Source organism: Rhinoraja longicauda, chromosome 13 (assembly GCF_053455715.1).
Source record: "Rhinoraja longicauda isolate Sanriku21f chromosome 13, sRhiLon1.1, whole genome shotgun sequence".
NCBI lineage: Eukaryota > Metazoa > Chordata > Chondrichthyes > Rajiformes > Arhynchobatidae > Rhinoraja > Rhinoraja longicauda.
Genome location: NC_135965.1, coordinates 50,407,631 through 50,434,467, shown reverse-complemented (window position 1 = coordinate 50,434,467; position 26,837 = coordinate 50,407,631). Strand labels below are relative to the sequence as shown.

At 44.5% G+C, this 26,837-nt stretch overlaps 1 protein-coding gene across 2 annotated transcripts in view; it reads left to right on the top strand.

Moving 5' to 3' along the window:
* The window catches only part of LOC144599310 (uncharacterized), a 157,492-nt gene that overhangs the window by 19,622 nt on the left and 111,033 nt on the right, over nucleotides 1-26,837 (top strand). Inside the window, exons 5-7 of one of the 2 annotated variants that reach the window (XM_078410099.1) lie at nucleotides 37-130; nucleotides 7,371-7,506; nucleotides 24,242-24,307. In XM_078410099.1, the coding sequence (XP_078266225.1) occupies nucleotides 37-130; nucleotides 7,371-7,506; nucleotides 24,242-24,307 (296 nt within the window). Of the gene's footprint in view, nucleotides 1-33; nucleotides 131-7,370; nucleotides 7,507-24,241; nucleotides 24,308-26,837 lie in introns of both variants that reach the window. The other variant, XM_078410098.1, reaches the window with a different exon arrangement.

The following is a 26,837-nucleotide window of genomic DNA, read 5'->3' as shown; positions in this document are numbered from 1 at the left end:
GCAGTTTTAATGAATGCGTTCATTATTTTCCAGCAGTTTGTGGTGGAAATGCAGGATGGTGATGTCCAAGATCCCGTTCCAGGTTTCACAGTGGATGAAGGAGAAGATGAAGACGATGCTGAGGATGCAGGTATTTGGCTGCTGTTGGAATGTTGTGTCAATGCTGGGATATGTTGATATATTTAGGCATGATGTTATGTGTGTTGGCCAAATTATACTGGTGCTCAAAGCACAGAGTCTATGTAGGGATTGTATATTATATTAACTATATATCATATGTAACATTATATTGTGCTAAATATATTCATTATATTAAATATAAGGGTCTCGACCCGAAACGTCACCCATTCCTTCTCTCCCGAGATGCTGCCTGACCTGCTGAGTTACTCCAGCATTTTGTGAATAAATACCTTCGATTTGTACCAGCATCTGCAGTTATCTTCTTATACTATATTTAATATACAGTATATATATGTGTAGGGATTTATATTTCTGTGCTTTGAGCAGCCTTTATGAAGAGTTCTGTCTTGATAAATATTTATTTTTAATTTATATACACACACAAACACATGTGTGTATGATTTAAAGACTATATATATATATATATATTTAGCACAATATAATTTTATTTATTTAATATATAATTCTTAAAAAATATATATATATGTTGATATATTGAGACATGATATCATTTATATATATATATATATATATATATATGTAAATATACTTTATATATATATTTGTTTTTTTAAAATTTTTTTAAAAAATATATATATATATATATTTTAATATATATATACTTTGTTGTTTGAGTACCAGTATAACATGGACAGCACACACACACACACACACACACATCTATATCTTGGTTAGGCCACATTTGAAGTATTGCATGTAGTTCTGGTCACCACATTACAGAAAGGATGTTTCGGCTTTGGAGAGAGGCCAGACGAGGTTTACCAGGATGATGTCTGGATTAGGAGGGTATTAGCTACAGGATGTTTTCCCTGGAATGCCAGAGGTTGAGGGGAGATCTGATAGAAGTGTATTATGTTATGAGAGGCATTGCTCGGATAGCTTCCGAGAAAGCACTACTTCAATGCGACTTCAACTTCAAGTAGTTGTTTCTGTCGCCTGTTATTATCTTCAGTTTCTTTCAACACTGAAACAGAAAAGCAACTTGTTTTATAAAGAGGCACGTGGCACAGTGAGGTTAATGCTTGGCTTCAGGGGAAGCTGACAAGCACACAGGAACCGAGTTATAGTTGATGGAATCTGTCAAATATCACAGTGTCCGGGTTACCTGTCGTGCCTCACCTGTATCGGGAGATTGTTTATGAGTAAAGTCCTCAATCTGAGGTTTAGTTTAGTTTAGTTTAGAGATACAGCGCGGAAACAGGCCCTTCGGCCCACCGAGTCCGCGCCGACCAGCGATCCCCGCACACTAACATCATCCTACACACACTAGGGACAATTTTTACTTTTACTAAGCCAATTAACCTACAAACCTGCACGTCTTTGGAGTGTGGGAGGAAACCGAAGATCTCGGAGAAAACCCATGCTGGTCATGGGGAGAACATACAAACTCCGTACAGACAGCGCCCGTAGTCAGGATGGAACCCGGGTCTCCGGCGCTGCATTCGCTGTAAGGCAGCAAATTTACCGCTGCGCCACCGTGACCGCCCATTATCCAGTGTGTTAGAGGGAGATATTTATTCCTAGTTTGTACATTTGTGATCTCGAGCTGGTGAGTCCAAGCCAAATGTGCTATTAGTAAAACAGTGTGAGAATATAAAACGTGCATTAAATGTCAAGGCAAACTTTTGTTAAGGCTGGCAGAAATGATTTGCTACAGTTTCTCTCGGGGAAAGTTAATTTTTGCAACCCTGAGGAACAGCTGAACTGGAAAATTAAATGGAAATACTGCTGTATGTTGTCAGTACCAGATTATAGACGATGAATTGCACTGATTTGCAGCTTGAATGATAAAGTAGAGGACGGTCTCTTATCATTCACTGTGACAAATGATGGAAGTGGAACACATGCCACACTGTTCAGGAACTTGATGGACATATCACCTGCAGAATGAGGATTTATGAAAGGGCTTATTCTATAAAACAACTCAGCGACACACAGCTTGCAAAGGCCTTCCTAATTGATCTTCACAGAGTAGCAAGACATTAACATTGGATGAGTTATGTGCTGAGAAATAATCGGGGCTAAGCAGCAATTTTTAAACTGGATGATGCTTGGCTGAATATTCTGAGTGCAGGGCATTTCTTTCTGCAGCGGTAGAGTTGCTGCCTTGCAGCGCCAGACACCCGGGTTCCATCCTGACTGCAGGCCCTGTCTGTACGGAGTTTGCACGTTCTCCCCGTGACCTGCGTGGGTTTTCACCGGGCGCTCCGGTTTCCTCCCACACTCCAAAGACGTGCAGGTTTGCAGGTTGATTGGCTGGGGAAAATTGCAAATTGTCCCTCGTGTGTGTCGGATAGTGTTAGTGTGTGGGAATCGCTGGTCGGCGTGGACTCGGTGGGCCGAAGGGCCTGTATCTCCCAACTACCGTGTGAGGTGTAGTGGTGCTGATGCAGTGGAAACGTTGAAGTCAAACAAAGTGCTGGAAAGTCAGGCAGCATCTGGGGAGGGAACGGACAGGTGATGTTTTGCATCAGGACCCTTCAAACAATGAGGTATTAAGGTTGCTGATTCTTTACCATTGTGAAATGACAAATGATAAAATATGGCTTTACCATTGTAGGGGGCAGAAGAGGAGAGTGGGAGCAAAGGCAGATAACTGGCCACTACCAGTTTGTTAGTCTGGTATCAGCTGCCTTTTAAACCTTGCATCTAATATTGCACCGTAAACGGGCAACACTGACACCTCTGGTACAGTTGAGGCTTCACAGCATCAAGGACCCAGGATCGATCCTGACCTCGGGTGCTCTCTGTGTGGAGTTTGTACGTTCTCCCAGTGGCCGCGTGGGTTTCCTCCGGGTGCTCCGGTTTCCTCCCACACCCCAAAGACGTGCGTGCTGTCGGGGTTAATTGGCCCTCTGTAAATTGCCCAGAGTGGGTAGGGATGAGAAAGTGGGATAACATAGAACTGGATACTGTATGTAATGGCAACTTCCAGACTTTTCCGATGAATTCTTTTCCAATTGCCATTACTACACAGGGAGTCGGAGTAATCTTACACAAACCCTAAAACAACAGATCTTCCAGTCTTTTTGTTTTCCAGTTTAATTATTGTTTATTGAAGTAGTTGTACAAACAATGAGATGAACATACCAGGCTATACTTATTTTGCATACAAGTCGTAGCTAGCTGCTCTGTCTCTCGTCTGGTCCAGGTCTCAGATCTTTCATAGAAACATAGAAACATAGAAAATAGGTGCAGGAGTAGGCCATTCAGCCCTTCGAGCCTGCACCGCCATTCAATATGATCATGGCTGATCATCCAACTCAGTAACCCGTACCTGCCTTCTCTCCATACCCCCTGATCCCTTTAGCCAAAAGGGCCACATCTAATTCCCTCTTAAATATAGCCAATGAACTGGCCTCAACTACCTTCTGTGGCAGAGAATTCCACAGATTCACCACTCTCTGTGTGAAAAAAAACGTTCTCATCTCGGTCCTAAAAGACTTCTCCCTTATCCTTAAACTGTGACCCCTTGTTCTGGACTTCCCCAACATGGGGAACAATCTTCCCAAATCCAGCCTGTCCAACCCCTTAAGAATTTTGTAAGTTTCTATAAGATCCCCCCTCAATCTTCTAAATTCCAGCGAGTACAAGCCGAGTCTATCCAGTCTTTCTTCATATGAAAGTCCTGCCATCCCAGGAATCAATCTGGTGAATCTTCTCTGTACTCCCTCTATGGCAAGAATGTCTTTCCTCAGATTAGGAGACCAAAACTGTACGCAATACTCCAGTTGTGGTTTCACCAATGCCCTGTACAACTGTAGCAGAACCTCCCTGCTCCTAAACTTAAATCCCCTCGCTATGAATGCCAACATACCATTCGCTTTCTTCACTGCCTGCTGCACCTGCATGCCTACTTTCAATGAATGGTGTACCATGACACCCAGGTCTCGTTGCATCTCCCCTTTTCCTAATCGGCCACCATTCAGATAATAGTCTGCTTTCCTGTTCTTGCCACCAAAGTGGATATCCTCACATTTATCCACATTATACTGCATCTGCCATGCCTTTGCCCACTCACCTAACCTATCCAAGTCACCTTGCAGCCTCCTAGCATCCCAGCTTCCAGTCGATTGTCTGTTCCCAGGTGTGTCCCCAGGTGTGTTCCCAGGTCTGGTAAGAACTGTATCCTCTCCCTACCTGTATCTGGCCACTCCCAGTCCCTTATGCCCATATATATACACCACCCTGTTCATCTAATGACAGGGCTTTCTCCATCGCTGCTCCCACCCTATGGAACTCACTACCCCAAACCGTTAGAGACTCCTCCACACTCACCACATTCAAAACATCACTGAAGTCTCACCTGTTCAGTACTGCCTTCAACCACTGAAGGTCACCTCACCTTCTGTCTCCTTTCTCTGTTCGTTTACTTATTTACTTATTTATCTATTTATGCATTTCCCTATGTTCTCTAAATCCCTGTAAAGCGTCTTTGAGTATATGAAAAGCGCTATATAAATGTAATGCATTATTATTATTATTATTAATGACCACCCCCAAGTGTCCAAGATAACACGGCAAGATATATCTAGACAAACCAATATAACATGCCAACTTTAGTCTAAACATTACATGGCTCCTGCAGTAAATGTGAATATAACACTGGTCTGAGGGGCTGCACAGAAATTGTAATGTATACTAAGTATCAGACACATTTACTGATGGTCATTGAGACTTGGACATTAAGCATTTGTCCTGAGCTGTTGGCAGGTCTGGAGGCAGGGCCACCAGATCCACTGCCAAGGGCGCACGGCTTGCTTGTTCCCCCTCTCTGGGGCTCAGACGTGGACAACGGGTTGAGCCAGAGTTTCGCTGCAAGATCAAGTTAGAACTGGTGGGCAGAGACTGTGGAAAAGCCAAGTCCATCCAGGGTGACCTGCCCCACAAACAGTACCCATGATCCACAATCCGTCTGAAGAAAGGGTCCCAACTCAAAACGTCACCCCTCCAAGTTCTCCAGCCATGCTGCCTGACCCGCTGAGTTACTCCAGCATGTTGTCTCTTTTTTTGGTGTAAACCAGCATCTGCAGTTCCTCGTGTCTACATTCTATTACCCAGACAGTTTTGGTCTTCACCTTCTTGCAGGTACAGCCTATGTTCTCTGCGCCCTTCTGCCTCTCTACAACTTAGACAATGCTCATTTGTTCACTTATCCAGTTTTGATGAAAGACCATTGATCTGAAGCATGCATCTTTCTCTCTCCACAGATGCTACCTAACCAGTTATGTATCTCAGCATTTTGCTTTTATGTTACAATTCACTGCATTTAACTTTAACTTCCCATGTTCTACGCGGAGTGCATATTAATTTGCAAGGGAATATTTTAGAAATATTGTCCACATTATTAAATTGGTAAATCAATAGAGACCATAACATTTTCAGCTGTATTGCTGCCACTAGAAGAATTTTTAATGGCGACTCGGTAAAGAAAATATTTAAGTTGCAGATTAATTTATGAAAAATTATACGGGTAGTTTTTTAACTGTTATTATCCATTGACTGACCACATTAATAAATTTTACATAAGCCAAATAACGGTCACTAACAACTAATCAATATTCATTTAACTAACAAAAATCCATTAGCAGCCTTGTCCATAAAATATTCTGTTTGACTTTGTGTAAAACTTCCTGGCTATTATCACTCTTCCAAACACTTTCCTGAACTGAAGTCCAATAATTTCTGATAATGTACAGTTTAATGCAGTTAAAAGCCATAACATGTATCAATGTTTCCTGCAGGAGTGGGAAAAACAAGATAAATTATTGAAAAGGATGATTGCTTTTTCATTTCCATTGAGTTGTCATAAATATTGTAACATTAAAGTGGGTAACAATCTAAGCTGGGCTGAGGGAGGCACCTGGCAACTAACACACGGGTCACTTCAATTAACTGGCGGCACGGTGGCGCAGCGGTAGAGTTGCTGCCTTACAGCGAATGCAGCACCGGAGACTCAGGTTCGATCCTGACTACGGGCGCCGTCTGTACGGAGTTTGTACGTTCTCCCCGTGACCTGCGCGGGTTTTCTCCGAGATCTTCGGTTTCCTCCCACACTCCAAAGACGTACAGGTTTGTAGATTAATTGACTGGGTAATATGTAATAACAATTGTCCCTAGTGCGTGTAGGATAGTGTTAGTGTGCGGGGATCGCTGGGCGGCGCGGACTCGGTGGGCCGAAGGGCCTGTTTGCGCGCTGTATCTCTAAATCTAAATCTAAAAAAATGTGGTGCGCCTAACATTTAAGAAACATTTAGACAGGAACATGGATAGTGTAGTGGCAACTTAGTCCTTCCTAATAAGGTCCTTAAGCTTACCGTTGACGAAGGAGGGGAGCGATGGTTTTTGACGCAAATAACAACAACAGAGAGATCTCACGACGTTGCAGTCTAATTAGTCATTTATTGAAGTAATAATACAAACAGATTAGTATATCTCCCGTCTTTAACTTATTTGTTTGACTTTGTTTGTTTGATAAGAACTTAGTATCTCACCGTCACTCCTTTGTATCCTGTTACTGACTTACTAAACCTTATGTCTGGTAGGCTAGGCTTGTATGGCTACTAAGACCCTATTATCTTAGCAGCTCCTGGTGTCACACTGAAGCATTACGTCAGTGCTGGGCAAATTATACTCCTAATACGGGCCCCGCACATGGCTTCTCCCAGTCCATATAAGTAAGACTAGTATTATCTCACAATAACCTCCTGGTGTCCAAAAATAATACAGCAGGACGCAAAGTAATATAATAATATGCTAAAATAGCTAATAAACGCAAAATGGCTCCTATACGCTGGCCCCTAATTGTTCTAAGTATATAATGAAACAATTACAAATAAACATTAAAAGGAGCCATAAAAGCTTCCTACATAATCAAAAAAGTATGCACTGTATGTTGGCATCTAATCTACTATAGTGATCCTTCAATCTTCAAAGGACCAGTCTTTGCTGTAATCAGGTATCAGCTTCCAGGAACAGACACGTCTTCGTAATATGTTTATTGTCACGTGTACCGAGGTACAGTGAAAAGCTTTTGTTGCGTGCTAACCAGTCAGCGGAAAGACTGACTATTGTTGCTTGTAGCATTATTGCAGTTTCCGTTATTATTCAAGATTAAATCATTTGGAATGCACTCTAAATGATTGCTTCCCTGGTTGTTTTTGTTGCAGATCATGTTTTATTGCAGCAGGCTGGTGAAGGGGATCGTTCTGTGAAGGATCACACTCCTAACCTGCACATACTGGGGGTCCTGTTCCTCAACAAGTACCTGAGTAGCGTCTTCAACATTCTCCTCATCCTAGAGTTGTAAGCAACACTTTTCCTTTTGAAATGTATTTTCCTACTCAGCGGTAGAGTTGCTGCCTCACAGCGCCAGAGACCCGGGTTCCATCCCGACTACGGGCGCTGTCTGTACGGAGTTTGCACGTTCTCCCCGTGACCTGCGTGGGTTTTCTCCGGGATCTCCGGTTTCCTCCCACACTCCAATGACGTACAGGTTTGTAGGCCAATTTGACTTGGTATAATTATAAATTGTCCCTAGTGTGTAGGGTAGTGTTAGTGTGCAGGGCGATTGGTGGGCCGAAGGGCCCGTTTCCACGCTATATCTCTAAACTAAACTAAAGCATAAACTTTTAAAATAATGATACGAATGAATTATACATTCAAGTACAATGCTTAGTTTAGTATGTTATTGTCTCGTGTACCGAGGTACAGTGAAAAGCTTTTGTTTGTTTACTATCCAGTCAAAGAATAGATGATTCATGAATACAATCAAATCAACGCATGCACAGATGAAAGTTAGAGGGTACAACATTCAAGATTCAATTTATTGTCACATGTACCAATTAAGGTACAATGAAATTTGAGTTACCATACAGCCACACTAAGGACACACAGCCACATAAAATTTAACATAAACATCCACCACAGCGGATTCCACATTCCTCACTGTAATGGAAGGTAATAAAGTTCAATCATCTTCCTCTTTGTCCACCCGCGGTCGGGGCTGTTGAATCGTCCACAGTCGCCGCTGCCGACTGTCCGAGGCCCTCGCATCGGGACGATCGGAACTCCCAGGTCGGGACGGTTGAAACTCTCTCCGCGGCGTGGAGCTCCCGAGTCGGGCTCTTTTTACCAGAGACCGCGGGCTTCACGGTGTTAAAGTCCACAGGCCCCGCGATCGGAGCTCTCCATGGTCGATCCTCGGCAAAGGATCGCAAGCTCCGCGATGTTAAAGTCCGCGCCACGCCAGCAGCTTGAATCGCCGGGCCGGTCTCCAGGAAAGGCCGCACCACTCCATGATGTTAGGCCGCAGTGGGGACGGAGATACGATACGGAGAAAAATCGCATCTCCGTCAAGGTAAGAGATTGAAAGAAAGTTTCCCCCAATTCAATTCCCCCCCCCCCCCCCCCACACACATAAAACAAACCAAGAAACACTAAAACATACTTTAACACAAGCTTAAAATAACAAAAACAGTAGGAAGGACAGACAGACTGTTGGCGAGGCAGCCACTGCTGGTGGCGCCACCTGGTGTATCAGTGCAAGAAATAACTTTGAAGTTCGATCAGGTCTGATTAAAGATCGTTCAAAGGACTCCATTGAGATAGATGAGAGATCAGCTAACTACAACCATAAAATTGTTGGCTGATTGAGAAATGTTGTTGAATCTTTAGGTCTGTTTAAAGCTGACCTGAAATAGAGTTTGGAAGTTGTATTTCAGAACCTGTGCCTTGACTTCTCCACTTAGTTAGTTAGCTGGGTTCGAGTTCATGTTTCCACTTAATTGCATTTTGTGCTATTATTAGGATTGTTGAATTAATAATTTTGAACCTAATTGTGATTTATCGTGTAATTAAATGTTATTCCTGAGTTAATGATGGTTTAATCACAATATGCAAAACCATAATGGAATAACCAATAGTTTTGAATGGTTCAATGCTTTCATAGCATCATACAGCACCATAACAGGCCCTTCGGCCCAACTTGCCCATGCTGACCAAGATGTCCCATCTATACTAGTCCCATCTGCCTGCAGTTGGCCCATATTCCTGTCCATGTACTCATTCAAATATCTATGAAATGTTATTATAGTACTTGCCTCAACCACCTCCTATGGCAGCTCATTTCATAAACCCACCATCCCCTGTGTGAAAAGGTTGCCCCTCGGGTTCCTATTAAATCATTCCCCTCTCACCTTAAGCCTCTGTCCTATAGTTCCTGATTCCCTTACTGAGTTTGTACGTTCTACCTGTGACTAAGTGGGTCTTCTCTAGGTGCTCCGGTTTCCTCCCACATTCACAATGACGTGCGGGTTTGTAGGTTAATTGGCTTCTGTAAATTGCCCCGAGTGTGTAGGATGCGAAACTAGGATTAACATTGAACTAGTGTAGCGGTGGTCGTTGGTTGGCATGGACTCAGTGGGCTGAAGGGCCTGTTTCCACGCTGTATCTCCAACCGAAACACATCGGTACCCAGGAACGGTCCAGCAATTGCTGCATTCCCTTCCCTCCATTGATCTCTCTGTCCCTCTCCCCACTATCCCCTCTTGTCTTCACCATTTGACCTCTCTACCCCAGTCCTGTCAACCCCACCTCCTGTCCTTGCTTACACCACATGCCACATGCCACACCACACGCCACACACCACACACCACACACCACACGCTACACACCACACGCCACACGCCACACCACACGCCACACCACACACCACACGCTACACACCACACACCACACACCACACGCCACACACCACACACCACACACCACACACCACACACCACACGCCACACACCACACGCCACACACCACACACCACACACCACACACCACACGCCACACACCACACACCACACATCACACACCACACGCTACACACCACACACCACACGCCACACACCACACACCACACACCACACACCACACACCACACGCCACACACCACACACCACACGCCACATACGCATACGCACACCTGCCCCTCACTGTGTGCTTCCAGCATTCTGGTGGAGTAACTAATGGTAGTGAAGCATTAGAAGACACAAAATCATGAGAGGAATAGATCGGGTAGATGCACACAGTCTCTTGCCCAGAGTTGGGGAATCGAGGACCACAGAGGATAGGTTCAAGGTGAAGGGGAAAAGATTTCATAGGAATCTGAGGGGTAACATTTTCACACAGAGGGTGGTGGGTGCAAGGAATAAGCTGCCAGAGGAGGAAGTTGAGGCTGGGACTATCCCAACGTTTAAAAAACCGTTGTACAGGTACATGGATAGGACAGGTTTGGAGGGATAAGGACCAAACATGGGCAGGTGGGACTCGAGAAGCTGGGACATTTTGGCCAGTGTGGGCAAGTTGGGCCGAAGGGCCAGTTTCCACACTGTATCACTCTCTGACTCCATTTCCAAAGCAAGTCCTCTTGCACGGTCTGGGACCTCCCCTGGCTGTAGATGAGCTGTACGTTACGAACATCAAACTGTTATTTCCATAACTACTCATGGAGGCTCCAGAATTGGCCTCCAGCTTTGGCATCTAAAACATTTCTTTCCAGAGTCCCCGAAAACAATTTCTGGTTGTAGTTGGGTATCGAACTCTACATAACATGAGCAGTCCTGACCACTATCTCCAGTTGGAGATAGACTCAAAATGCTGGAGTAACTCAGCGGGTCAGGCAGCATCTCTGGAGAGAAGGAATGGGTGACATTTCAGGTCAAGACCCATCTTCAAGTTCAATAACTCATTGAAGATCTTTGAACTATCTTTTATCGGACTTCATTGTTATACCTTGCATTAAAAGTTGTACCCTTTATCTGTTGTCTGTGGACAGCCCGATTGTGTTCATGGATACTCATTTCTCTGACTGGATAGCTAACAAACTAAAGCTTTTCACTGTAGTTTAGTTTTTCCGTTTGGTTTAGAGATACTGTGCGGAAACAGGCCCTTCAGCCCACTGAGTCCGCGCCGACCAGCGATCCCCGCGCGTTAACACCAGGGACAATTATACATTTACACCAAGCCAAATAACCCACAAACCTGTTCGTCTTTTTGGAGTGTGGGAGGAAACTGAAGATCTCGGAGAAAACCCACACAAGTCACGGGAAGAACGTACAAACTCCGTACAGACAAAGGCCCTCGGTACACGTGACAATAATAAACTGAGCCAAACATCGAGCAGACAGACTGTGGAAAAATACACTGATCAGCACAGTGTCTACACAGCAATTTGAATCTCTGTAAAACTGATTTCCAATTTGACAGTATGTAAAAAATATTTGGTCTTCATCTAATTCCTGATCGACATGTGCATTAATTTGCCTGCAACATCCAAGCATCGATGTAATGTCATAAAAATAATGTCAAAATCAATATTTAATTTTAAAATGCATCCAATTCGGTTAGCAGAGGATTGAATGCTGCTTCCACATGCGATACGGGTGATTATTCACAGGTTAATTGCTGCTAAATAATATATTGTAGAATCGAACAACTTTTGTGCTGTATCCTATTTGCATTTTGTTAGCAACTGCACATGTTGTGAAGAGGAGTTGGAATACTTTCCAGTCCCAATTAGCCCTCTGTGTAGAAAGGAACTGCAGACGCTGGTTTATACCAAAGATAGACGCAAAATGTTGTTGCAACTCAGCGGGTCAGGCAGCATCCCTGGAGTAAAAGGATGGGTGACGTTTCGGGTCGGGAACCTTCTTCAGACTGAAAGCAGAGGGGAGGGAACTGGTGTGAAGAAAAGGCCAGAACAAAGCAAGGCCGGCAACAGGCTGGGCATGAAAGGGTGGGGCCCACAATGGTCCATTGTTGGCTGGGGTAGTGGTGATAACGAAGGGATACAAGGATGTGAACAGTGGAACTAGTCGGAGATCGGGGGTTTGGGGGGGGAGGGGGGTTGAGAGGGAAGTCGGGTTATTTAAAGTTAGAGAAATTAACATACATACAGCTTGGTTGTAAGCTGCCCGATCTTCTAACAGACTTAGTTGTGATGTAACCTGGCTGAATCTCTAGCTCCCCCTCACCTACCGCCCGAGATCATCCTTACTAGTTCCAGCTGCCTCTCTGTCCAGAAACCCTTTGGAACCCAAACTACCAGAGCGGTACGGTGGCGCAGCGGTAGAGTTGCTGTCTTACAGCGATTGCAACGCCGGAGACCCGGGTTCGATCCCGACTACGGGTGCTGTCTGTACGGAGTTTGTACGTTCTCCCCGTGACCTGTGTGGGTTTTCTCCGAGATCTTCGGTTTCAATAGACAATAGACAATAGGTGCAGGAGGAGACCATTCGGCCCATCGAGCCAGCACTGCCATTCAATGTGATCATGGCTGATCATTCTCAATCAGTCCTCCCGCACTCCAAAAAGACGTACAGGTTTGTAGGATAATTGGCTTGGTAAGTGTAAAAACGGTCCCTAGTGTGTGTAGGATAGTGTTAATGTGCGGGGATCGCTGGTCGGCGTGGACCCATTGGAGATACGGTCCGGAAAACAATCGCACCTCCGGCAAGGTAAGAGATTGAAAAGGAGTTCCCCCCGCCCCCCCACCCCTCCCCCACCCACCCCCCACATAGACAATAGACAATAGGTGCAGGAGGAGGCCATTCGGCCCTTCGAACCAGCACCGCCATTCATTGTGATCATGGCTGATCATTCTCAATCAGTACCCCGTTCCTGCATTCTCCCCATACCCCCTGACTCCACTATCATTAAGAGCTCTATCTAGCTCTCTCTTGAATGCATTCAGAGAATTGGCCTCCACTGCCTTCTGAGGCAGAGAATTCCACAGATTCACAACTCTCTGACTGAAAAAGTTTTTCCTCATCTCCGTTCTAAATGGCCTACCCCTTATTCTTAAACTGTGGCCCCTTGTTCTGGACTCCCCCAACATTGGGAACATGTTTCCTAATGTATCCAACCCCTTAATAATCTTATACTTAATCACATACTTAAACCAGCGAACATTAATACATACTTTTAAAACTCACTAAAAATAACTAAGAAAGACAAAAGCGACAGACAGACTAGGCGAGGCTGCCAATGAAGCGCCACCTGGTGGTGTCGTTGAAAAGGATTTGGATGTTTCCTGAAGAACCATGATCTGCAGGCCCGTGGGCTGCAAGATGTGACCAGCTGGAGACCACCCGTTTCATAATTACTGCTTGATTGTCGGCTTGGTCACCTCGTCTACACACCCCACACATTGTAGTACCTTTCTGTGTGGTTTTCTGGGGAATATTCCATCCGCACCACTACTATTAAACCTAATTAAATTCCTGCTGTTCCGCGATTAGCTGGCTTTCTGTTTTGGCTTCTGGATATGAAATGCTGCCGTAAGTGGGATTGCTGGCTGTGATAGTTCTGCACACCAAGTGAGAAAAACAGCTGAAATTGCCAGTTGTTTTGTTAATAATCTTCACAGAATCGTCCGTCCTGCTGATCATGCAGCCTGTAATTAATAAATAATGCGTGCAAGTAGATAGATGTCATCACAGGCTGAATAATTTGAACAAGAGATCAAGACTTCACACAGAGGGTGGTGGGTGTATGCAACAAGCTGCCAGAGGAGGTAGTTGAGGCTGGGACTATCACAACGTTTAAGAAACTGTTGGACAGGTACATGGATCGGACAGGTTTGGAGGGATATGGACCAAACGTGGGCAGGTGGGACTAGTGTAGCTGGGACATGTTGGCCGTTGTGGGCAAGTTGGGCCGAAGGGCCTGTTTCCACACTGTATCACTCTATGACTCTATGATTCTAATCGTGCCTTCTCAATGTATTTGTGCACTTTGTATAGAGGAATTTTTTCACACAGAGGGTGGTGGGTGTATGGAACAAGCTGCCAGAGGAGGTAGTTGAAGCTGGGACTATCCCATCGTTTAAGAAACAGTTAGACCGGTACATGGATAAGACAGGTTAGGAGGGATATGGACCAAACGCAGGCAAGTAATGATAGCGGAGTCAGGGGGTATGGGAAGAGGGCAGGAACGGGGTACTGATTGCGGATGATCAGCCATGATCACATTGAATGGCGGTGTTGGCTCGAAGGGCCGAATGGCCTCCTCATGCACCTATTGTCTATGTGGGACGAGGGTAGCTGGGACACTGGCCTGTATCTCTATGACTCTATGAATAGTATTTGCTCAGTGGAACTGGGTATTGAAGTTGAGCAGTACTTACTCTACCTACTGTACTTGAGTTTGTATCTATGTATCATCGATTTGGATAGCATGTAAAACCAAGCTTTTCACTGTACCTCCTTACACCTGACAATAACAAACCTAAATCTGAAGAAGAATTAATTGGGGCTGGTGAAGAGGCCCCTGTAAAAGAACATTATTGCCTTATTAAATGCAACATTCATTGAGGATCTTCCTGCATGTCCATGTGCCAATCCAAAGGCTGTTAAAAGCCACTATCATACCTGCTTCCACCACCAACCCCAGTAGGACATTCCCGACACACGCCACACTGTGTGTGTGTGTGTGTGTGTGTGTATAAAATCTTTAAATAAATAAATAAATGCTGCCCTTCACATCTCCTTGAAACTTTCCCCCTCTAACCTTAAAGCTGTGCCCTCTGGTATCTGACATTTCCACCCCGGGGAAAAGGCTTTGATTGTCTGTCCTCATCGACGTCGCTGACAATCGTATCAGTGCTCCCTCGGCAGAGGCTGATGCACTGGGGAAAACAATCCCAGATGCCTCCAATCTCTCCTTGCATCTCATCCCCTCCAACCCAGGCATCATCCAGGTGGCCCTCTACTGCACGCTCTCCAATGCCTCCAACGCCTCCTCGCCCCTCCTGCCATGAGGTGGCCAGGCCGCACGCAATATCTGAGACGAGAAATTGGAAATGCACATCGATTTCTTCGATCCGGGAAATAAATGTCAGGTTGACGTATCTGTCTGATGCCTTGTACTACTTGGCAACCCTTTGTTAATTCTGATTAAGGGTCTTCACTTGAAATGTTAAGTTGTTTACTCTGCCAGAGATGGTAAATTAGAGGTGTGTTTCATCTTTATTTGATTATATTGGGGAGTTCCAGCATTAATTCGAGCAGCATCTCCCGGCAAGAAATTTGATGGAAAATCCATCCGCACAGTGAATTTCCCAGGAGTACGTATTTAATTGCTTAATGTAACTCTTTAATGAGTTGTCTCGGTGTGACCTGTAAGCCTCGCATTGACTGGAAAGGGAATAAGGATAAAAATAGCACCAAGGCTCCACCTACAATTATTATTCTGAGAAGAATGGGCGCATTATTTATTTGCTTATTACAGCAGTGATGCTGTAAATGATCATGTTTGCAGTAAATTGAGACTTCAAATAGAATGATTATGTAAAAAAATGTGTCACAAAATGTCATCCCTGCTCACGGCACTGTCTCGTTGGGTCGGTAGGTAGGTTGTACTGGGCCTCTGGGTTTTATTCCATTGATTTAAGTGGATGGAATGAATTTACCAGGCAGAGTTCAAGGTACTGACATGACAATTTAGTGCATTGCTGAGCAAGCTGACTTTGTAGACCATCAGAGTCCACTCCCATCACTGCAAGGGGTGATAGGTCGGGCAGTGCTGGCAGTGAGAGGTCTGAACAAGGATCTCACCCCAAACGTCACCCATTCCTTCTCTCCAGAGATTTAGATTTAGAGACACAGCGCGGAAACGGGCCCTTTCGGCCCACCGGGTCCACGCCGACCAGCGATCCCCGCACACTAACACTATCCTATACCCACTAGAGACAATATAATTTTTTTTACATTTACCTAGCCAATTAACCTACGTACCTGTATGTCTTTGGAGTGTGGGAGGAAACCGAGGATCTCGGAGAAAACCCACGCAGGTCACAGGAAGAACTCTGTACAGACAGCGCCCGTAGTCAGGATCGAACCCGGGTCTCCGGCTTTGAATTCGCTGTAAGGCAGCAACTCTACCGCTGCGCCACCGTGCTGCCCTAATGCTGCCTGACCTGCTGAGTTATTCCAGATCTTGTGTCTATCTGACGTGAAGGATCTTTGCTATGTTAATATTTCGAAGCTCGAAAGATGTGAAAATGCTTCAAACTATTTTTTAAAATTGTAAGTTTATTAATATTTTCACCGATGCATGGTGGATTTAACAAGATTATTCTATAAACGTCTTTGACACTTTGTCAGAGAAATACAACATCTGGAGGCACTGGGAAGTGCAGAGGCTTGTATACACTGGAATTTAGAAGGATGAGAGGAGATCTTATCGAAACGTATAAGATTATTAAGGGGTTGGACACGTTAGAGGCAGGAAACATCTTCCCAATGTTGGGGGAGTCCAGAACAAGGGGCCACAGTTTAAGAATAAGGGTTTAGGCCATTTAGAACTGAGATGAGGGAAAACTTTTTCAGTCAGAGAGTTGTGAATCTGTGGAATTCTCTGCCTCAGAAGGCAGTGGAGGCCAATTCTCTGAATGCATTCAAGAGAGAGCTAGATAGAGCTCTTAAGGATAGCGGAGTCAGGGGGTATGGGGAGAAGGCAGGAACGGGGTACTGATTGAGAATGATCAGCCATGATCACATTGAATGGCGGTGCTGGCTCGAAGGGCCGAATGGCCTCCTCCTGCACCTATTATCTATTGTTTATTGTCTATAATCTTCAGCAAAGCACAAAGTGCTGGAGGAACTCAACGTGTCAGGCAACATCTGTGGGGAGAATGGGCAGCAGCGTTTCAGGTCGGGGCCCTTCAAATGAAAAATAATCACCTCTGCAGCCAACAATGGACCATTGTGGGCTCCACCTTTCCTTGATCATCGTTCCTGGCTTTGTTTTGTCCTTTTGCATACCTTTTCATTTGTTCTTTGTACCTCTTTATATCTCTAGTTCCCCTTCTCTTATGACTCTCAGTCTGAAGAAGAGTCTTGACCTGAAATGTCGCCTATCCATGTTCTCCAGAGATGCTGCCTGACCCGCTGAATTGCTCCAGCATTTTGCTTTCAGAAAATGGCGCAGCAGTTGAGCTGCTGCCTGACAGCACCGGAGACCTGGGTTCGATCCTGACCTCAGATTCTGTCTGTGTAGAGTTTGTACGACCTTCGTTGAATTGAATTGAATAAATTCTATTAGCCAAGTCTGTACGCATATAAGGAATGTGCCTTGGTGCTCCGCTCACAAGTAACAACACGAAATACCGTAAACAATTAAGAATAAAACATAAAGCATTAAAACATTAAGAATAAAACATTTATAGTTTAAACATGTGAATGATATAAAATACCAGAGCAATAGGAGGCTACAGACTTTTGGTTGTTGAGTAGAGCTACTGCTCGTGGACAAAAGCTGTGTTTATGTCTGGCTGTGGCTGCTTTGACAGTCCGGAGTCGCCTTCCAGAGGGAAGTGCTTCGAAGAGTTTGTGGCCAGGGTGAGAGGGGTCGGAGATAATCTTGCCCGCTCACTTCCTGGCCCTTGCAGTGTACAGTGTTTATCATTGTATTGCAGCAAGATATGGTTACTAAAAAAGAGAATTACTGGGGTAAAACATCTCTGACACATTACAAATGTGTCTTCTGACCTTTGCAAATTACCATGACTAATATCAGCAAGTCTATTTTTCTGCAATTTGATATCTTCTCTGTGACTAAGCTGAAAGTCTCTGATCAGCTTACAGTTTCAGGAAGGCTTTACTAATGAACTCAATCCATGGTTGAACGTTAAGAAAGGAAGGGGAGGAAAGTGGAAAATGTTTTCATACAGTATCTTTATTAATATTTTTGCTTGAAAGCTTCAGCCTCTTTCAAAGTCTGGGCGGCAGTTCTGCCTGATATCACTCGGTGACTATCGATTGAACAAAGATCAAAGAATTTCACAGTGAGGATCTAGACGATTACTTGTACTGCTTTAAAGATCTCAACTGTGAATTTATTGTTCAGGAATCATCTGTCGAATGTATGTTAACTGTGAAAGTTTAACATTTAAACAGTGGGCAAATCATTAACTTTGACATCAGAAATAAGCCGTGTGTCTAGTTGGGGCGAATAACGACAACTAATTTTATAAATGAGGTAATCCTTTGGTGGCACAGCTGGTAGAGACCCGGGTTTGATCCTGATCTTGGGTGCTGTCTGTGCGGAGTTTGCACGTTCTCCCTGTGACCACATGGGTTTCCTCCCACATCCTAAAGACGTGCTGGTTTGTAGGTTAATTGCCCTCAGTAAATTACCCTTGGTGTAGGGAGAGGATGTGGGATAACATAGAACTAGTGTGAACGGGTGATCGATGATTGGCGTGGGCTCGGTAGACTGTAAGGCCCAAACATCTCCAAGTTTGCGGATGACACGAAGCTGGGGGGCAGTGTTAGCTGTGAGGAGGATGCTAGGAGGCTGCAAGGTGACTTGGATAGGTTAGGTGAGTGGGCAAATGCATGGCAGATGCAGTATAATATGGATAAATGTGAGGTTATCCACTTTGGTGACAAGAACAGGGAAGCAAACTATTATCTGAATGGTGGCCGATTAGGAAAAGGGGAGATGCAACGAGACCTGGGTGTCGTGGTGCACCAGTCATTGAAAGTAGGCATGCAGGTGCAGCAGGCAGTGAAGAAAGCGAATGGTATGTTGGCATTCATAGCGAGGAGATTTGAGTATAGGAGCAGGGAGGTTCTGCTGCAGTTGTACAGGGCATTGGTGAGACCACACCTGGAGTATTGCGTACAATTTTGGTCTCCTAATCTGAGGAAAGACATTCTTGCCATAGAGGGAGTACAGAGAAGGTTCACCAGATTGATTCCTGGGATGGCAGGACTTTCATATGAAGAAAGACTGGATAGACTCGGCTTGTACTCGCTGGAATTTAGAAGATTGAGGGGGGATCTTATAGAAACTTACAAAATTCTTAAGGGGTTGGACAGGCTAGATGCAGGAAGATTGTTCCCGATGTTGGGGAAGTCCAGAACAAGGGGTCTCAGTTTAAGGATAAGGGGGAAGTCTTTTAGGACCGAGATGAGAAAGTCTTTTTTCACACAGAGTGGTGAATCTGTGGAATTCTCTGCCACAGAAGGTAGTTGAGGCCAGTTCATTGGCTATATTTAAGAGGGAGTTAGATGTGGCCCTTGTGGCTAAAGAGATCAGGGGGTATGGAGAGAAGGCAGGTACGGGATACTGAGTTGGATGATCAGCCATGATCATATTGAATGGCGGTGCAGGCTCGAAGGGCCGAATGGCCTACTCCTGCACCTATTTTCTATGTTTCTATGTTTCTATTTCCAAGCTGCACCTTTCAATCAATTGATCATTAGTTTCACAGTTTAATCCAAGGTAAATAATGTTTAGTAGAGAAACAAATCAGAATCATTTTACATTCATTCATCCATCGGCATCAGAACATTTTGTGTGAAGGATCAATGGACTTTTGATGTATTATCTTGCTTGGGATCAGTTAGTAAAGTTTAACCATAGAAGGTGGACCAGTTGCCCACAAGGTCTGTACCGAACATGATACCAACTCCAACTCTTACCTGCCTGCACATAATGCATCTCCCCCCATTCCCTGCATATCCATGCGCCCATCCACAAGTCTCTTAAACACCATGATGGTGTAAACCTCCACCACCACCACCACACCTGGCAGTGCATTCCAGCCTCTCGACACTCTCTGTAAACAAAAAACTCTCTTTCAACTTTGGGCCTCGCAGCTTAAAGCTCTGCCCGCTAATCTTCTGGAATTTAACTAGGAAAATGGACAAGGGGAGCCGGTGGATGTAGTGTACCTGGACTTTCAAAAAGCCTTCGACAAGGTCCCACATAGGAGATTAGTGGGCAAAATTAGAGCACATGGAATTGTGGGTAGGGTACTGACATGGATAGAAAATTGGTTGACAGACTGAAAGCAAAGAGTGGGGATAAATGGTTCCCTTTCAGAATAGCAGGCAGTGACTAGTGGGGTACCGCAAGGCTCGGTGCTGGGACCGCAGCTATTTACAATATACATTAATGACTTGGATGAAGGGATTAAAAGTAACATTAGCAAATTTGCAGATGACACAAAGCTGAGTGGCAGTGTGAACTGTGAGGAAGGTGCTATGAGGTTGCAGGGTGACTTGGACAGGTTGTGTCAGTGGGCGGATGCATGGCAGATGCAGTTTAATGTGGATAAGTGTGAGGTTATCCACTTTGGTGGCAAGATCAGGAAGGCAGATTATTATCTGAATGGTGTCAAGTTAGGAAAAGGGGACGTACAACGTGATCTGGGTGTCCTAGTTCATCAGTCACTGAAAGTAAGCATGCAGGTACAGCAGGCAGTGAAGAAAGCTAATGGCATGTTGGCCTTCATAACAAGAGGAGTTGAGTATAGGAGCAAAGAGGTCCCCCTGCAGTTGCACAGGGCCCTAGTGAGACCACACCTGGAGTATTGTGTGCAGTTTTGGTCTCCAAATTTGAGGAAGGACATTCTTGCTATTGAGGGCGTGCAGCGTAGGTTCACAAAGTTAATTCCCGGGATGGCGGGACTGTCGTATGTTGAAACTTGTGTACACTGGAATTTAGAAGGATGAGAGGGGATCTGATAGAAACATATAAGATTGTCAAGGGATTGGACACGCTAGATGCAGGAAACATGTTCCAGATGTTGGGGGAGTCCAGAACCAGGGGCCACGGTTTAAGAATAAGGGGTAGGCCATTTAAAATGGAGACGAGGAAAAACTTTTTCACCAGAGAGTTGTAAATCTGTGGAATTCTCTGCCTCAGAAGGCAGTGGAGGCCAATTCTCTGGATGCTTTCAAGAGAGAGTTAGATAGAGCTCTTAAAGATGGCGGAGTCAAGGGATATGGGGAGAAGGCAGGAACAGGGTACGGATTGTGGATGATCAGCCATGATCACAGTGAATGACGATGCTGGCTCGAAGGGCCGAATGGCCTCCTCCTGCATCTATTGTCTATGGTCTATTGACGTTTCTATCCTGAGGATAAAGGTTCCAACCATTTACCCAGAACTATTGAAGTGTCTCAAATGCTAATTCTGGCAAAGACGCACTTCTCCAATCTTCAGTCGATGAAGACTATATCAGCAGGCCGAGACAGGCCAGTTTGTTAGTGTTGGTATCTGTCCTTTCCATAAGTCTCTCACGAAACATAACTATCATTCTTGGTGCTTGCTACACCTGATTTCCTAGAGCACACAATTTCCACGTTAAACATAAATATTGTCCAAATACATAATTCCTTGCGTTCTCAGATATTTGGAAAGTATTCACGTCAGTGTAAAATATTACTTTAATTTAACTATTACGGTTCCTTAGTTTATCTTTCCACCTTTGCTGCACTGGCTGCCACGTCTGATAAATTGGACTCTGGTGTCAATTATTTCAGGATTATGTATCAGTGGAGCTGCTGATTCGGCCAGGGGATTTGTGTTTTATGATGGGTGCTTTTTGTCTGCCATTTGTAGAGGATTTATTTCCACTTCGCTGCCATTGCAGGATCTGACAGTGCAATGTTTACGCTGTGAAGGGGAATGGATTTGACACCAATCAGAATGGTTAAGTAACCATGTATTTTATGATTTTAAAGATACATAAACCATGAGTCACTTTTGACCATGATTGAAATTGCAAAACTAAGACAATACACATGGGGACAATACACACGGAACGGCAGATGCTGGAATCTTAGGCAAACACAAAGTGCCGGAGGAACTCAGTGGATCAGGCAGCATCTGTGGAGGGAATGCATATTTTCGTTTAGAGATACAGCGCAGAAACAGGCCCTTCGGTCCAGTGAGTCCGGGCCGAACAGCGATCCCCGCGCATTAACACTATCCTACACACACTAGGGACAATTTACATTTACACCGCCAATTAACCTACAAACCTGCACGTCTTTGGAGTGTGGGAGGAAACCGGAGATCTCGGAGAAATCCCACGCAGGTCACAGGGAGAACGTACAAACTCCTTAAAGACAACGCCCGCAGTCGGGATCGAACCCGGGTCTCCGGCGCTCTGAGCATCTGTACCACTGCGCCACCGTGCCACAACATAGATGATGTTTCAGGCCAGGGCCCTTCTTTAGACTCTCAACAAATGCCATATTTTTCTAAAACGTGATGATGATAACTGCCAACTCATCTGTGCTGTAAGTGTTAACTACCTAAAGGATAAAAGAATGTGTTAAATTGTACCACAAATCTTTAGCGTTGAACAGAAGGTAAATGGCTAGCATACTGCATGTTCGTGATCGATAATGATTACTAGACAAAGTGGACCCGTTGGGCCCAAACCTCTCCTGCATTGGTGCAGCACCCTGTCCTCCCCCCCTCCCCTCTCTCCTCAACCCCCTCCCTTCTCCCCCCTTCCCCCCTCCCTCCCTGCTCCCCACTCCCCTCCTTTGAAACTTTAAAATGTGAATAACTTAAAAAATATAACACCGATTTCAATAAAACTACTTGCATTATCACTAAAGTGACAATGGTGAGTAAGGTGGGTCTAAAAGTGTCGCGCTATCGTGTACCAGTTTGGCTGAAGTTCAGTCACAAACAAGATAACAAACAAGAGTTTTAGTATATAGATTTAAGCTTTAATTAAACATCCAATGACCATGATTATTTTCTCCTTTTAAAGGCTCTTGTAATGTACTACTTGTGGCATTACTATTTCATCCCATTAATTTAATTTTAGTTTTAGTTTTCAGTGTTAGAGTTACAGCGTGGAAATAGGCCCTTCGGCCCACCAAGTCTCTGCTGTCCGCCTATCACCCGATCACTAGTTCTATGCTATCCCACTTTCACATCCACTCCCTGCACATGAGGAACAATTTACAGAGGGCCGATTAACCTACAAACCTGTACGTTTATGGGATGTGGGAGGAAACAGCGCAGTGCGCAGCGTAGCGAGGGCGTGCAGCGTAGGTTTACTAGGTTAATTCCCGGAATGGCGGGACTGTCATATGTTGAAAGACTGGAGCGACTAGGCTTGTATACACTGGAATTTAGAAGGATGAGAGGAGATCTTATCGAAACGTATAAGATTATTAAGGGGTTGGACACGTTAGAGGCAGGAAACATGTTCCCAATGTTGGGGGAGTCCAGAACAAGGGGCCACAGTTTAAGAATAAAGGGTAGGCCATTTAGAACTAAGATGAGGAAAAAAATTTCAGTCAGAGAGTTGTGAATCTGTGGAATTCTCTGCCTCAGAAGGCAGTGGAGGCCAATTCTCTGAATGCATTCAAGAGAGAGCTAGATAGAGCTCTTAAGGATAGCGGAGTCAGGGGGTATGGGGAGAAGGCAGGAACGGGGTACTGATTGAGAATGATCAGCCATGATCACATTGAATGGCGGTGCTGGCTCGAAGGGCTGAATGGCCTCCTCCTGCACCTATTGACTATTGAAACCAGAGCACCCGGAGGAAACCCACACAGTCAGAGGGAGAACGAGCAAACTCCACACAGACAGCACCCAAGGTCAGGATCGAACCTGGGTCTCTGGCGCTGTGAAGCAGCAGCTCTACCAACTGTGCCTTCGAGACACACAATTTTAGACTTTAGAGATACAGCGTGGAAACTAGATGACTTTCTGTCTATGTTCCCAAAAATACCAGATTTGTTTGCAGTGTTGTTTTTTGTAGACAAAAAGTTGCTGGTATACACACAATTTATAAACATACATTCATTTTCTATTAAGGTAGACACAAAATGTTGGAGTAACTCAGCGGGTCAGGCAGCATCTTTGGAGAGAAGGAATGGATGACGTTTCAGTCTGAAGAAGGGTCTCGAGCCGAATCGTCACCCATTCCTTCTTTCCTGACATGCTGCCTGACCCGCTAAGTTACTCCAGCATTTTGTGTCTATCTTCGATTTAAACCAGCATCTGCAGTTTTTTTCCTTATTCATTTTCTATGAAAATACCTGTCACACAGCTGTAAAATGAAATAATGATAATTACAACTTTTTAAGAGGTGTCAGCATCATGAAAAATCCACTGATTATCTGTACGAAATCTTCTGTACATAGCAGTTGTGATTATTGCGAAGTTGGGGGGCTGATAATTGCATGAAATATTTAAGCAGAGTTTTACTTTTCTGCAGCGTTTCCGTTGGAATCAGCTATGTCTTGGCCGGCAGCGAAGCCTTTGGTGAACTTTTACACATCAGGTGAGTGAACAATTATACGCATGTACTTATTTTTCATTGATCTGTGTTCAAATTTGTTGAAAAAGGTTCCTGAACAAACCTTTGAGAAATCATCATCAATGAAAACAATGATTTTGTTTTGCAATTAAAAGCTTTTAATTGTGTTACTTTACCTAGATTAAAATGTGTATAATATTTATATCTGCTCATAATTGATGTCAGTCAAGACTAAGTGTCATTCTAGGTGGAGATGTATTATTGTCATGTGTACTGCGGTGCATTGAAAAGCTTTGTATTGAAGTGAATAAATGTCATTAGCCAAGTATGTACACATACAAGGAATGTGCCTTGGTGCTTTGCTCGCAAGTAACAACACGACATACAGTAAACAATTAAGCATAAAACATAAAACAAAAACAAAACACAAATAAAACCAGTCAGATCAGAAAATGCTATACACAAATGGAATTCTCTGCCACAGAAGGCAGTGGAGGCCAATTCTCTGAATGCATTCAAGAGAGAGCTAGATAGAGCTCTTAAGGATAGCGGAGTCAGGGGGTATGGAGAGAAGGCAGGAACGGGGTACTGATTGAGAATGATCAGCCATGATCACATTGAATGGCGGTGCTGGCTCGAAGGGCCGAATGGCCTCCTCCTGCACCTATTGTCTATTGTCTATATTGTCTATTGTCAATCAAGTCAAACTCGAGTAGAGCAAAGGGGAAGAAGTCTGAAAAAGGGCCTCGACCCGAAACGTCACCCATTCCCTCTCTCCTAGATGCTGCCTGATCCGCTGAGTTACTCCAGCATTTTGTGATACCTTCGATTTGTACCAGCAACTACAGTTATTTTCCTACAGAGTGCAAATATAGTTCTCAGCATTGTAGCGCATCAGTTCCAGAGACAAAGTCCAATGGGATAGAGGTGAATCGGACAGTGCCCTAGCCTATGGGAGGACCGTTCAGAAGCCTGATAGCAGAGGGGAGGGAGCTGTTCCTGAGTCTGGTGTGTTTGTAGTGCGGATCTCCTCACAGTCCCGGTGACGATGAGCAATAGCTCACGGTTTGTGTGTTACCTGATTCCAAAAACATTCCAGAAAGACACGAGGAGTCAGGGATAGAAACCTGGAGCTGGCCGGCATTTTGTGTCCATGCTTGGTGTAAACCAGCATCTGTAGTTCCCTGGTAGACACACAATGCTGGAGTAACTCAGCGGGACGAGCAGCATCGCGGGGAGAAGGAATGGGTGACGTTTCAGGTGTACTGAACTGGCCAGTTCGATCCCGACTACGGGTGCTGTCTGTACGGAGTTTGTACGTTCTCCCCGTGACCTGCGTGGGTTTTCTCCGAGATCTTTGGTTTCCTCCCACACTCCAAAGACTTACAGGTATGTAGGTTAATTGGCTTGGTAAATGTAAAAAAATGTCCCTAGTGGGTGTAGGATCATGTTAATGTGCGGGGATCGCTGGTCGGCGAGGACCCGGTGGGCCGAAGGGCCTGTTTCCACGCTGTATCTCTAAACTAAACTAAACTAAAATGTAATAGGAACCTGAGGGGTAACTTTTTCACACATAGGGTGGTGAGTGTATGGAGCGAGCTGCCAGAGGAGGTAGCTACAGCAGGTACTATAACAACATTTAAAAAGACATTTGGACAGGTCCATGGATAGGGAAGGTTTAGAGGGATATGGGCAAACGTGGGCAGGTGGGATTGATCTAGATGAAGCATCTTGGATTTCATGGGCAAGTTGGGCTGAAGGGCCAGTTTCTGTGCTGTATGACTATAATTAATACATATCCAACCACCGTTTTATTGCAACATTTTTGTTGCTTGACCATTTACATTTAAACATAAATTTAAAGAGATTTATGTTATTAAATCGGCAAGACGGGTCATTTGAGCTCCGAAAATGTTAATGTTAAGACTGTGAAAACTCTCCGACACTGGAATTTTAAATCTTTGTGAGTTACTATCACCTGGATAAGCAGGGGAAACTCTAGAGGGGGATTGTCAAATTCTTATTTAATTTGATGCTATTAACTATTAGGTTATTGTACCGATGCTACACTCTGTGTTTTCCTTCCTGCACCCTACCTGGATAATGCCATAAAACAATAATCCAGCCGATCCATTATTATCATGCCGAGAGATGGTTTCTCTTATTAGAACATAAGGGTCTATTAACAAGCAGAGCTGTTTTTCATGGGATTTGTGACAAGTGCCAAATGTGGACTATCTACACAGCTCGGGGAGTTTCATGCAGCTCGCCGTTGAGACGGTGATAGATGGCTCTTGTCTCTCTCAATTGCAAGGATTTAAAGCTTCCACGAATAAACGGCATCAGACGTGAGGACTGTCATGTGTTGCAACCAACAAAACTCTGCGATACAGCACAAAACCTGTCTTAGATTCTCAGTTTCAAATGATGGAGCAAATCGTATTTTTAGAGTGGTTTCGAGGCACAACATGGATATGGGACCTTCGGCTACCCCAGAGCCCACCAATCACCCACACGCTAGTTCTACCCTGCGCACCAAGGCAATATACAAAAA